The 12,553-nt window shown below is 45.3% G+C and overlaps 1 protein-coding gene across 2 annotated transcripts in view; it reads right to left on the bottom strand.

The window, feature by feature from the left end:
* The window catches only part of LOC308247866 (histone-arginine methyltransferase CARM1-like), a 230,643-nt gene extending 224,564 nt beyond the window's left edge, over positions 1-6,079 (bottom strand). Inside the window, exon 1 of one of the 2 annotated variants that reach the window (XM_080667620.1) lies at positions 5,685-6,079. In XM_080667620.1, coding sequence (XP_080523746.1) covers positions 5,685-5,862 — 178 coding nt within the window. In that variant the 5' untranslated portion in view covers positions 5,863-6,079. The remainder of the gene's footprint in view (positions 1-5,684) is intronic. The other variant, XM_080667621.1, reaches the window with a different exon arrangement.
* Positions 6,080-12,553: the final 6,474 nt, after the last annotated feature.

Raw genomic sequence — 12,553 nt, 5'->3', positions numbered from 1 at the left:
CCTACCGAGAAGGTGTTTTTCTGGGCTGTTCGGCCCAAGTGGTAGGTCTGCATGTGTTTTTGCCTTTTGGGGTTGGGGACAGGTTCAGATCATGAGGGAAGAATTAGGAAGTGTATTAGGGTGCACATCAAAACTCATGCTCTCTGAACAGCTTCTTCCGTGATGGTGATGAAGAGGGCTGTTATTACAGCCCACCCCCCTAAAACAAGCGTGAAAGAGGGAGAAAGAGAGGGAGAGTGAATGAATGAGAATCACATCCCACATGACCTGGTTGGTCTTTCTGGCAATGTTACCAGAAAGCATTGTCCTCAATTTCTTTGACACTCCTCCCACAAAGCGGGGGAGTTTACATCCTCTCCCCCTGAACCTGGGCAGGCTTGTAACTGCTTTGACCAATAGAGCATGACATGGGTGATGTCAATTAATTTCCAGGAATGGGTCACAAAAAATAATGCAGCTTCGGCTTTATCTGCTAGAAAACTCCCACTTGGAACCATGAGTCTCCATGGAAGAAGTCTATGGTATGAGGAAGCCAGGCAGGAGGAAACCAAGCATGGAAAGGCTACATGCAGGCTCCCCACGGAGAGTCCTGGTCTTTCAGTCATCTCCATGGTATTAGTTGAGGCTCTCCCAAGACACAAAACCCATAAGAAGCGTGCATATCGACAGAAAGTGATTTATCTCAAGGAATGGACCCACACAATTATGGAAACTGGCAAGTTCAAAATCTGCAGGGTAGGCTGGCAGGGTGAAGGTCCAGGGAAGAGCCAGGGTTGCAGTTAAAGCACTGCCGGCAGAATCCTTTCTTGCTCAGGGAAGATCAGTCTTTGTTCTATTAGCACCTTCAACTAATTAGATGAGGCCCACCCACATTCCGGAGGGTAACCTGCTTTACTCAAAGTCACCAATTTAAACCATCTCACCCAAAACACCCTCACAGAAACATCCAGAACAATGTTTGAATAAATATCTGGGCACACAGCCCATCCAATTAACACAAAAAAATTAGCCATCACACCTGCCCAGATACCAGCTCAGGTGAATGAAGCCTTCTTGGCTTTTCCCGACCAAGCTGGCCACCAGCTGAGGGCCGAAGAGAACCCTCAGTTGATGTCATAAGGATCAAAAGATCACCTAGCCAAGCCCTGCCTGTTCCTAAACCACAGAGTTGAGAACATTATAAAATAGTTATTTTAAGTCACCGAGTTTACAGGTAGCTTGTTATGCTCCAATAACTGGAATGCTAAACTCCAACTTGAATTACTCCCCATCCCTCTTAACAAGCGTCAGCTACACTGACCATCATCTCAAACACACCAGCTCCCAGCCTCAGAGCCTTTTCACTGTCATTCCTTCTGCCTGCAACACTTTTCCTCCAGCTCTTTGCTTAGCTGGCTCCTTTCATCCTTCCAGCCTCAGATCAAATATTATTTCCTCAGAGAGACCTTCGCTGACCATACTATCTTCCCTCTCTCTCTCTCTCTCTCTCTCTCTTTTTTTTTTTTCATTCCGCTCATTTTATTCAAAACATTTATCTTGATCTGAAATTATCTTGTTGTGTCTTTGGCCATTGTCCTCCCCGATTAAAATATTAGCTCCAGAGAGATGGGTCTTTATGCAGCTCATTTATTGCTTGCACAGTGATTGGCATGAAGATGTGTTCAAAAACTATTTGTTGAATGAAAAGTAATGAATGCTTATATTGTATGTAGGTGACTGACTTCAGGATTCTGTCCATAGGCCTCAATTTACTAACTCCGTTTTCACAGAATTTAACAAAGGAAGATTAAAACTCCTATGTGATACAAAGGATGTTTTTCTCTGACTTTTCCTCTGTTCCTTTTTTCCTCCTCTAATGAGATGAGCAACTACTAGGGAACAAAACCCCTAGAATCCTTTTACAATATCTCAGAGACAAAATCACTGCATTTTCATACCTGATGTCTATGTGGCTTATGTATATATTTTCCTAACTCTTCCAGATTAATTAAAAGACAAATATAAACTGAGAAAGGGAAAATGTTCTATCTTCTCTCCTGGAGATCCACTCTACCCTTTGCCTTGGTGCGACATAGTCTCAGCTCTTGATGTCTTCCTCCTGCAGCCCCCAGCATTTGGAGAAGGAAGTGGAAAGCAGGCCCATCCGCCCACCTTTTTTGTTCCCCCTTCATTTTCCAGTTCTTTCATACACTTGAGCTATGAAAACACTTTATATACTTTTCCCATCACCTGAACTCAAGACCTTAACTGCAGGCCCTTCCCACCTATAGCCTCGGAGCCTCGCAGACATACACTCCCACCCTGATACTTACTAATCCCCTTGGATTAGGATTCTCCCTCCTATGAACCATGTCTTTATTTTCTGTATTCCGATGCTTTCACATTGGGGCCTTGCTGCCCCTGGAAAGACTGCCTGTCCCAGGTTAGCCAATTCCTAGAGACAGAAAGAGCTCACCTGCAAGCACACTTTTCACACGCCAACCAATCCAGAGCTCACCCTCAACCACTAACCTGACCAGTCTCTCATTCTCAAGGGCCACTATCCACGTGGGCAGGTACCAAACAACTAGGGACAGCCTCTACACCCCAGAACCCCTGAAATCACTCAAACTAGCCAACCTCAACCGGCTTACCCTGCTTCACCCCTTCCTTCCCACAGAACCACAGTTCCACGTTCTCCCTCTGCCTCCAGACCAAGTCTGGTGCTTCTCCTTGTACCCCGCCCACGGTGTGCTGTGTCCCCTCTTCTTGGAAACTGTAACACATTAACTTTCCCATGGCAGTCACCTTCTGATCTATACCCCAAATTTTCAATTAATAGACTGTATCTTAAAACACCAATAAATAAAGTCAATGTCTCCATCATTTGGGCGCAACTGAGATTCTGCAATCTCAGTGCTTACAGTATTTTAAGTCTTATTTTAGCAAAATTTAAAAATTCTTGATTAGATCACTGATTCACTCAAGAAACATTTATCGATGCCTTGAGTACACAAGGTATTATGGAAAGTTCTGGGGACAGGAGGATGAGTTAAACATGCTCTCAGGCAGGCTCCTGGTAGGATAAGAATTCAAGAAATATTTAAGAAGAGAAGGAATGAATGCTGTCTTCCCAGAGTTCACAAGCTGGAGTGCATTACTTGCTGGATGACCTGGTGTGTCCCATTCATAAAATAACTGTCAACATCGGAGGGCTTGAAAAGAGAATAAACTGACTTGTCTTTTTGTTCCATTCTTTACACAAGCTATTAAGATTGGGAATCTAAAAGATTATTCAATTTTTCCAAGAGTTAACTTAAGTCTTGTTAGGAATATCTTCACAGAAATACAGCCTAACTATCCTCAGAACAGCTGGAGGAAACTGGTTTTTGGGGACAGAACATAAATATATTATTAATAATAATACTGAACACTTATTGGGCTCTTAATGTATACCTATGGCATATGCATTATTTTATTTAATAACTTAAGGTATTATCACCCTTATTTTACTGATGAAAAACACCAAAGCTTAAGTAATTTGCTAAATGCAGCACAGCTAATGAAAAGTAGCATCAGGACTTGAACCCAGACAGTGTTACTCCAGAGTACACTTGTTTATCAACTAAATCTAGATGTGAGCTAAGAAACTGTTAATTCCATTAAAGAATTTGGGCCAATCTTCATCCCAGGAGATATCCTATGCATCCAAAATTTTGCTACTAAATCTGTGATATTTGTGTATACCAGAATCTTTCTGCTAATAGTTTATTAGAATTTGTTTTTAAGCTGGCTCTGCCTGGCCACCATCCACGGGGGTCCATTTGGTCATAAGATAAAATGTGCTACTAAAAACAAAAACAAACTCTAGAATAGTATCTCTCCAAAAACTCTCCATAGAAGACTAGCAAGCTTAAATAACTGTGATCATACATAGAGCACATTTTAGAACTCAAATTGTTTGAGAGAGTTCTCTGCTTCCTTGTATAACTCTTTCCCAAGAAATTTAGTTAAAATCTGGTGACAATGACTGCCTGCCTTAGCTTGAATTACTCTTTCCATTTCCATTAGTTTGGCTTAATACATACCACCGAGGTCATCTCTAGACTCGATTTACTGCATTGAAGGCAAGTTTATTCCTCTCTGTAAGATAATTACATCCTCATCGGCCAGGCATTGGGTAACACACTGGGGAGTCTACATCCTTAGTTACCTTTAACCTAGCACATTTCTTAGCGCACACATGTAGGAAAGAAATTCGTAGGACACCAAGCAATGTGCAAATCTCAAAATCTGTTCTTTTGTTTCTCTCTGAGCCTGGCTACAGATTAAATAAAATTACCATAATAGGCAAAGTGAACTCTTTTCTGGCAGCTTGCATTTCAGAATTCCCAGGAGAAACACTGAAAGCTACTCCTTTTCCTTCTTGCATCTAAAAGAAAAATCAATGAGTTGCTGAGTAAGGCTTTTGATCTCTTGCCAAGCCTCCAGCTTCCCAAGACATTAGTCAAATGGTATTTAATACTTCTCTTTTAAATACCCAAACCACCCCATCCCAAAGGAGCATAAAGTTAGAAGACCCATTTCCAGGCTTTCTTTCCTTTCACAAGCATTTATTGAGTGCCTACTATGTGCCAGAGGCTGTTCTAAGGCCTTGGAGATATAGCAGCGAATCTGTATTCTACCTATGACTGAGGAACCTCCCACGGCACTTGTGAGTTATTTGAAACCCCCACTGGAACCACACCGCAGTGCAGAGCACTTTGAACTTGACTTGAAATCTTATGTTAGGGCGGGAAGATGGATCTGCACTTACTACAAAAGCGTTACAAGCTGGCGGGAGGAGGTGTGCGCCCCTCACATTTATATACAGAGTTAGTGCATATGTAAGCGCATTTTCTGGGGGCCAGGTTCCACAGATTTCCTTGAATTCTCAAAAAGGTCTGAGATTCCCACTAACGTTAGAAGTATTCCCTCAACATACCCACAACTGAAGGGACCCAGGGGATTGCACTTGCACGAGTTCGATAATAGGTTACTTTTGGAACCAAAACTTAATGCCTAGTACACGCTACACTGGCAGTGACAGCCGCTCAGACAGGTGCACGCCCACCCAGCCCTCCCTGCAGGTCGAACTTCAGCAGCACGGGAAGTAAGGGGACCGGTTCCTGCCCTGCTCTGCCCGCGAAGAGGTTCCCAGCGACTCACAGATAGCAGGGGGGGTGAGGGCATGTGCTGGGGGGTGGGAGCGGCGGGGAGAGGTTAATGCGGGGGAGGCAAGAGGAGGGAGGAGGACACATACGTGATACTTTAAACATTAAAGAATTTAAATTAAAAAAATAAATTTTAAAAAAGGAGGTTCTCAGCAAGGACAACTGAGGCCTTTCTTCTCAGGACTCACTGCTGACATCTCTAACGTAGGCCAAGCCTAATCCTCAGGGCCTCTCAGTCCCTGGCGTCCAACTTCTCTGAGAGCAACACAGACCCAACTGGATGCATTGGGCCTTCTCGGGACGCGGGTCCTCACCCCAGAGCCCATCGGGGTGCACACCTGCGCAGGCCCCAGATGCGCGCCCGGGTACAAGCGCCCGGCTCACACCCCGCCCGCCCTCGCGCGTCCTTTCCCACCGCGGCTCCCCGTACGCGCGCCCACAGGCCGCAACTGCGAGCGGGCCTCGCGGGGTGGGTGGCGCCCAGTACTTCACCGTCAGTCACCGTGGCGTCTGCCTCCTCCCCTGCTGCGTGCACCTCCAGCCGCAGAGATTTCGGGTTGGGGGTCGTGAGCGGCCCGGGCGTGAAAAGCTGCTCCTCGGTCACGAAGCGCAGCTGCACGCGGTAGTGCAGGCGCGCGGGGACCCGGCCTGGAGCTGCGGCCGTGGCCATGGTGCGCGCGCCTCGCCCGGAACCCTGGCGGCACCTCCTCCGCGCCCCGGGCGCCGGGAGAAGCTGCTGGGGAAGGGGAGGGACTTGGCAGCGAAGCCACAGTCCTCACCTCCCGGCCAGGCAGGCTTCTCGGACACCTGCGGCCCTCCACCCCCACCCTACCCCGGGGCGCGGGAGCGCGCGGCGAGCGCACGCGGGCGCAGCCGCTCTGCGGGGCGCGCAGCTGAGAACACTCAAGTTTGGAGAGCGAGAAGCACCTGGAGGCAGTGGGGGTTTGGAAGCAGAAGGGTGACACCTGCTGTTCGCCGGGACCGCTGAGAGGGCCTGGGCGTTGGTTTGGAACCGGCCTTGGCCTGGCTCTCTGGTGGGCCCTCTCTCTCCTGGAGGTTTTGGGGCTACTAGCACCCACTTGGCAGGGTCCCGACAGCAGCAGGGAGGCAGGGAGGCAGGATGGGAGCTGGGGGGGGGGGGCGGGGGGAGCCCAGGGATTCGTGCAACTTGCTGGGCACGAATGACGAATAATAACCCCTTTCTTCTACCCACACTTAACTTGCTGCTAGACTGTGAGCATTTCCCTAGACATGGGTAGGAGGGCCAGGTATTCTTGTCTCCACGTTGACGTCTGACTCCTGCAGTTACCTACCCTGGGCAGCTGGCTCCAGCATCCAGGGCTGCCAACCCTGGGGATCCAAATCCCATGTTGCTGGTCTTCTGTGCAGAGATCCTGCTGCGGGGCGTTAAGAAAAGGACGCAGTCCTTTGGCAAAAGCCCCAACAGTCATAGACTCATGGGCCACACCGGGGACTTTTCTTCAAGTTCTGAACCAACTTCTCCATGTCCTGGGTATGTGACCTCCAGGAAGGATGGATGGCGCAGGAGACCGCACTGTAATGCACCGGGATTCCATGAAGACACTGTCACTAAGCAGGTTGGCTTCACAAGAATGGGCCTCCCTACAGGCCCCGGGGTCTATGACTTCAGTTTCCAAGGGCGCTGCTGAACCCAGCCAGGCTTTGTGCAGCCTTTACCTCCTCCATCCCACCCACCTCTGAGATGTCCTAGTTCCTAACGAGGCCTTTCTGGCTCCTCCCCTTACTCCCTCCCAGGCTTTCTCATCTCCTTCCCTGTCTCTTCGCTATCATCTGAGTATCCTGCTCTTCCTTCTCTCTTCTCCCTTCCTACAGCCTCTTGGCTTTGATGTGTGCCCTGGAAGCCTCGGAGAAGCAGGTATTCTTTAAAGAGTGGAAGCTGTGAAACGGGTTCTGGTGTGAGCACCATAGAACAGCATCCTGCCCCCCCCCCTAACTCAGAGCAGCGTGGTCCTTTGAAACTGACTGGCTTGCTGTGATAGGTCTACCAACTTGTGATGTGGATCAGAGAGAGGAGGTCTTACCAAACTCCCATCATCTAAATGAGGGATGAGCAGATAACCAAAGGGAGGAGGTCGCTGGGATAACAAAGCATGGCATAACCATGACATCTAACTCAGAATGCTTACTTCATGCCTGACACTGTTCTAAGCATATTACATACATTAATTCATTTACTCCCCAATCCCTGTGAGAGAGACACTATTGTTACTCTCATTATTTTTGTAATTCTCACCCGAGAATATGTTTTTATTGATTTGAGAGAAAGGGAGAAGGAGAGGGAGAAACATCGATGTGAGAGAGAAATACTGATCGGCTGCCTCCAGCACATGCCCCAACAGGGAATTTAACCTGCAACCTAAGTATGTACCTGACCAGGTATCAAACTGAAACTTTTGGTACACAAGATGACCCTCCAACCAATTGAGCCACCCGGCCAGAACAGTTATTACCTTCCTTTTCATTGAGGAGGAAACAGAGGCACAAAGATTAACTTTCCCCAAGTCACAATTTAGAAGTGGCACAAGTCCTCTGCAATAGAGCAGACACAAAAGTAAGTCCATGAATAGCCCTTACTACCACTTCTCAAAGTTAGAAGCTGGAAGACTAAATCCTTATTATTCCAAATGAATGTAGTCCAAGACCTTTGAGTCCCCAGAACTGTGAGCACAGAAATATTTAACAGGTTCCCACTTCCTTTCCTCTCATCCTCCCCGGCTCACCCAGAAGATTAGGAATTGCTTAGACTTTCCCTCAACCAGTTCACCTTCCAGGAGTGTTTTTACACTTGAGGAGTCTCTGTCCTGGTGCAAGCAGGACAGCACAAGTTCCATGAATCCATTTTCTTCTGTATTGAAATAAGGTAGATTCAATCATATCATCTATTTGAACCACTGAATTTGACTTTATATCTTTTTTTAAAAATACATTTTTATTTATTTCAGAGAGGAAGGGAGAGGGAGGGAGAGAGATAGAAACATCGATGAGAGAGAATCATTAATTGGCTGCCTTCTGTACGCCCCGCACTGGGGATCTAGCCCACAACCCAGGCATGTGCCCTGACTGGGAATCAAACAGTGATCTCCTGGTTCATACTTTGATGCTCAACCACTGAGCCTTGCCAGCCAGGTGACTTTATATTTTTAATTTATCCCAAACTTCTGTTTCCTAACAGCCATCGCTCTCTTCCACCTCTTCATTTCTGTCATCAGCATTTCTTCACAGGGCCACCAAACTTTCTAAACCAGCCCAGGAGTTACTGAGAAGGCAGGCAGAGGTGCTCCTGCCTACGGTGGAATGTTGACGGAGAGCCCTGGGCAGGTTTATCTGCTGAGTTCCTGCTTCCCATCTGCCGGCCAAGGCCTGTGCCAGGGAGGGGCTGTGCTTTCTTGTTTGCAGAGATTGAATGGAAGTCAGAGGATCAAACTAGGGCAGTGGTCGGCTAACTGCGGCTCATGAGCTGCGGTTTGCGGCTCTGTTGACTAATGAGTTTGCCAACCACTGGATAGGGGCTTAATCACAAGGAACAACAACAGCCTGGAATTGAGAGTCTAGGTCAGTGGTCAGCAAACTCATTAGTCAACAGAGCGGCAAACCGAGGCTCTCGAGCTGCAGTTTGCCAACCACTGATCTAGGGAAACCAAGCAAGCCATGCCCCAGGTTCTTCCTCTGGAATCCTCTGGAAAGAATAAGTCACTGGATGCACATATTCCCAGCTGAGGTTGAAGATGATGCTTCGCCTTCTTGTTTCAACTCTTATATTTACAGGTTTTTTCTAACAAGAAGTGAAAGGGAGCCCCATGGGGTTGGGAGTGCAAGGAAGGAGCAAGCCATGCTGAGGAGTATAATAAGAGGCCTGGGAGGAGGCAGATTTGGGGCCCAGTATCAGTCCCAGTCTTTATTACCTGGCTAACCCAGGTAAATTACTCAGATTTTGAATTTATAGGAGCTTTTACAGTAAACCCACAATGACCTTGTAAGCTTATTGTGAAAAGTAAATGACAGTTTAGCAAGCACTGAATATATAACGGCTATCATTAATGTTATTATTCATTGAAGAAAATATGGAAAAGTAAAAAGACAAAAGCTTAAATCAACCACACTTCCTTACCTGAAGGCAACCATTAGAATTCTTTTAGAAGTTATTTCTAACATTTTTCCTGTAGCCAGCTAATCCTAGTATCAGTCAGCTTTTTTTTTATTAAAAAAGAATAGTCATAAGTATGAGAGATGTAATGTAGAATTGACTGCCTTTTCCCCTGATAAGAGAAAAAAGGCTTATTTCTTACAAAGGCATGTGACTTTCAGCTTTTACTTAGTTTTGTTTTTGTTGTTCTGTCATTTATTTATGGCTTATGATTTATATTGTTCTCATGCCCACAGGCACATTGGCATGTTTTGTAAACTACCAAATAAATAAACAGCAGCTATATTTCCAGATCCATTTGTATGAAGGTGAAAGCAAACATAAAAGTAGATTGGGGACAACTGAGAAAAGGGTTGGAGGGCAGGAGGGGCATTTTGAAAACGGATGTGATTATTATTAATCTGCCAATCCACCTTTAAATCCCAGATCAGGCCCCTTGTACTAGTCAGTTACAAGGATATGACTTTGCTGATCACCTGCCTGGAGTTTTTCTCAGAGAGATGATGTGTTCCTATGAGATCGATGCATGATTTTCCACAAGGTTCTTATCTTGATCTCAAAGCAGAATTACAGGACAGACATAGCAAGTTTACTGACTCACCCACCTCTGATTCTCTGAGCAACTCACCATATACCAGGATACACTTGATTATCAGAGTTATTAGAGAACATACTAGAAAGAGTAGAATGGATGATACCAAAAATATGCATCAGCATATATTTTACTAACATGTCCATACTTTTTGCAACTTCTTCAAAAGTGAAAGTTGCTTTGCCAGTCAATGCTTCCTGCCAGTTCTAATATCCTATATATGTAGAGCAATAGCTGATATGGATTCATTGGCCTACGTGCATTCTCATTTGTATCATATGGTTGCAGATTGACCTTGAGGCAAGTTTTAGCACTAGCCCACATTTTAAAGGGCAACACAGGTCAAACTTTATCACGCATAAGAATCACCTGAAGAGATGGTTAAAAGGCAGGTTGCTGTGCCCCACCCCTAGCGAGTTTGACTTACCAGACCTAGTTCGTGCCCAAGAACTTTTATTTCTAATTCTATTTCTCACAATGCTACTCGTTTGCCTCTTGTGGGCCTCACTTAAAGCAGCTCTCTTCTAACCTTGGGAGGAATTGCATCTGCGGTTAAAATGTGCAGCAGCAGGTCCGAAGTTGATGAATTGTATATTCATAGTGGAGGATTACTGTGTCATTCAGTTACAAGTGTATAATATTTGCCATTGGTTGGTTTTGCTACAGACATTTTGAACTATTTCCACATCATTTCGAAGCTATAATAATAGCCTGTTTATCCTTTCAGGGATATGTTGACACAAAATTTTCAGAATGGACAAATAAAGGACAGTAGGATGATTTCAAAGAGCTCATAAACCAACCAATCAGCACTTCCCTTTCATTTGTATTTAATTGCCACAGGAGCATCCTAGGTGTGGTATAATGAGCACTTGAACCTCTTTTGTGTTCGCAGGTCCTTAACTGCAAAGTGAGGATGGTGGCTTCTGTATCAAAGAGTGGATATGAAGAGTAAATGAGTAATGCATATGAAAGTAACAACACTACAACACTGACCAGGGAAAAGGTCCTTGACGCCCCACTCTCTTAGGGCACCTCCTTCTTTGCCTTCAGAGCACTCATCATATCATAGATTATAACCATATATGTAGTGTGTGTGTCATGTGATTGAATAAACATTGATCTCCCCCACACTATTGTAAACCCCTTGAGTATCAGTTTTGCTCACTGTCAAATCCATAATACTTAATCCAGTTCCTGGTTCATGGCAAGCAATCAATTAATTTTTATTGAATGAATGACAATATTTGGCCCATGGTAACAACTCAGTTAATGTCCATTTAAAAATGGGTAGATACACAATACTAGGTGCAATGAAAGTGGGACATTTAGAGAAGGAAGGCATTCCTAAAAATTAAGAATCTGAATCTGACACTAGAACTGGCTGCCAAACTAGCACCGCATTGCAGGGCGCTGCTGAGGTTTCCAGTTGCAACTGCAAAGCTGAGACGGACAACTCCAGCATGAGAGTCAGGTCATTACCTGCCAGAGGAAAGAAACGGCCGAGCCACTGACCTCTGGGGCCCCCCTTTTTTTGTTTAAGCATCCGGTATGTCTCCGATTTCTTCAACTGTGTTGCTTGTTCTGACTTCTCCTTCCCAATGGAAAATTTAAATCAGTGATAAGCAAAGAATCTTCGAGTTTATAAGCACAATGCAGATTTTCAGCTCAATAGTTCCTTACAGGCCTGCCAAATTTGTCAAATTCATAATGGTGGGCGGGGGGTGGGGGGGCGGGGGGGAGTTGCTCAGTTAGATTGCCAAGAACACTCACACACAGAGAGCACATAGATGTTTACCTTTCCAAGGATCAAAATTAATTTTTGGTCTGAAGGCATTATTAGTATGACAGCTCTACTGTACAAGTTGAAAATAAAAACTGCCTAATCAGACAAAGATGCTGTATCATTAAGCTCTACAACCAGCGTTTGCTGGGAGGAGAAACAAATAGCTCAGTTCTTGAGGCAGACGTTGCACAAGGAGACAACATATACAAACTATTTCAGAAAATAAAAATAAATCTTAAAACAATTGTTATAAATACAAAAATGCCAAGTGGGCCACTTTAGACAGCTTTCCTAAGCTTTGAAATCAGAACCAAATCTGCAGTACATAAACTCAAATCTTCTGTAGTTCGGCATTACTCTTTCATCCTCCACTAATTCTTATACTTGGGAAATTAGGTTGCTATTTTAAAAATAATTCCTAGTGCCCTGCTGGTGTGGCTAGTCAGATGAGAGTCTTCCCATGCATTGAGAAGTCACCAGTTCCACTCCCAGCCAGGACACATGCCCATGTTGTGGGCTAGATCCCTAGTAGGGGGCGTGCAGGAGGCAGCTGATCAATGTTTCTCTCCCTCTCCCTCTCCCTTCCTCTCTCTCTAAAATCAATAAAAACATATTTTAAAAAAATGAAAAAGGATTCTTAGTATGTACATGCTGAAGAGGTAATATTTTGGGGCATTTATGTATATAGTTTTCAGTTTATTATGATGCAAAGAGACAGAGTTCCAAGTAAGCAGACCTGTATTTCCATCTCACCCTCACCGCTGGTACCCTCTGTTAATCTCTCTGTGCTTTCAGTG

Source organism: Plecotus auritus, assembly GCF_963455305.1.
Source record: "Plecotus auritus genome assembly, chromosome: 5".
Lineage (NCBI taxonomy): Eukaryota > Metazoa > Chordata > Mammalia > Chiroptera > Vespertilionidae > Plecotus > Plecotus auritus.
This window is presented reverse-complemented; position numbering and strand designations above follow the sequence as displayed.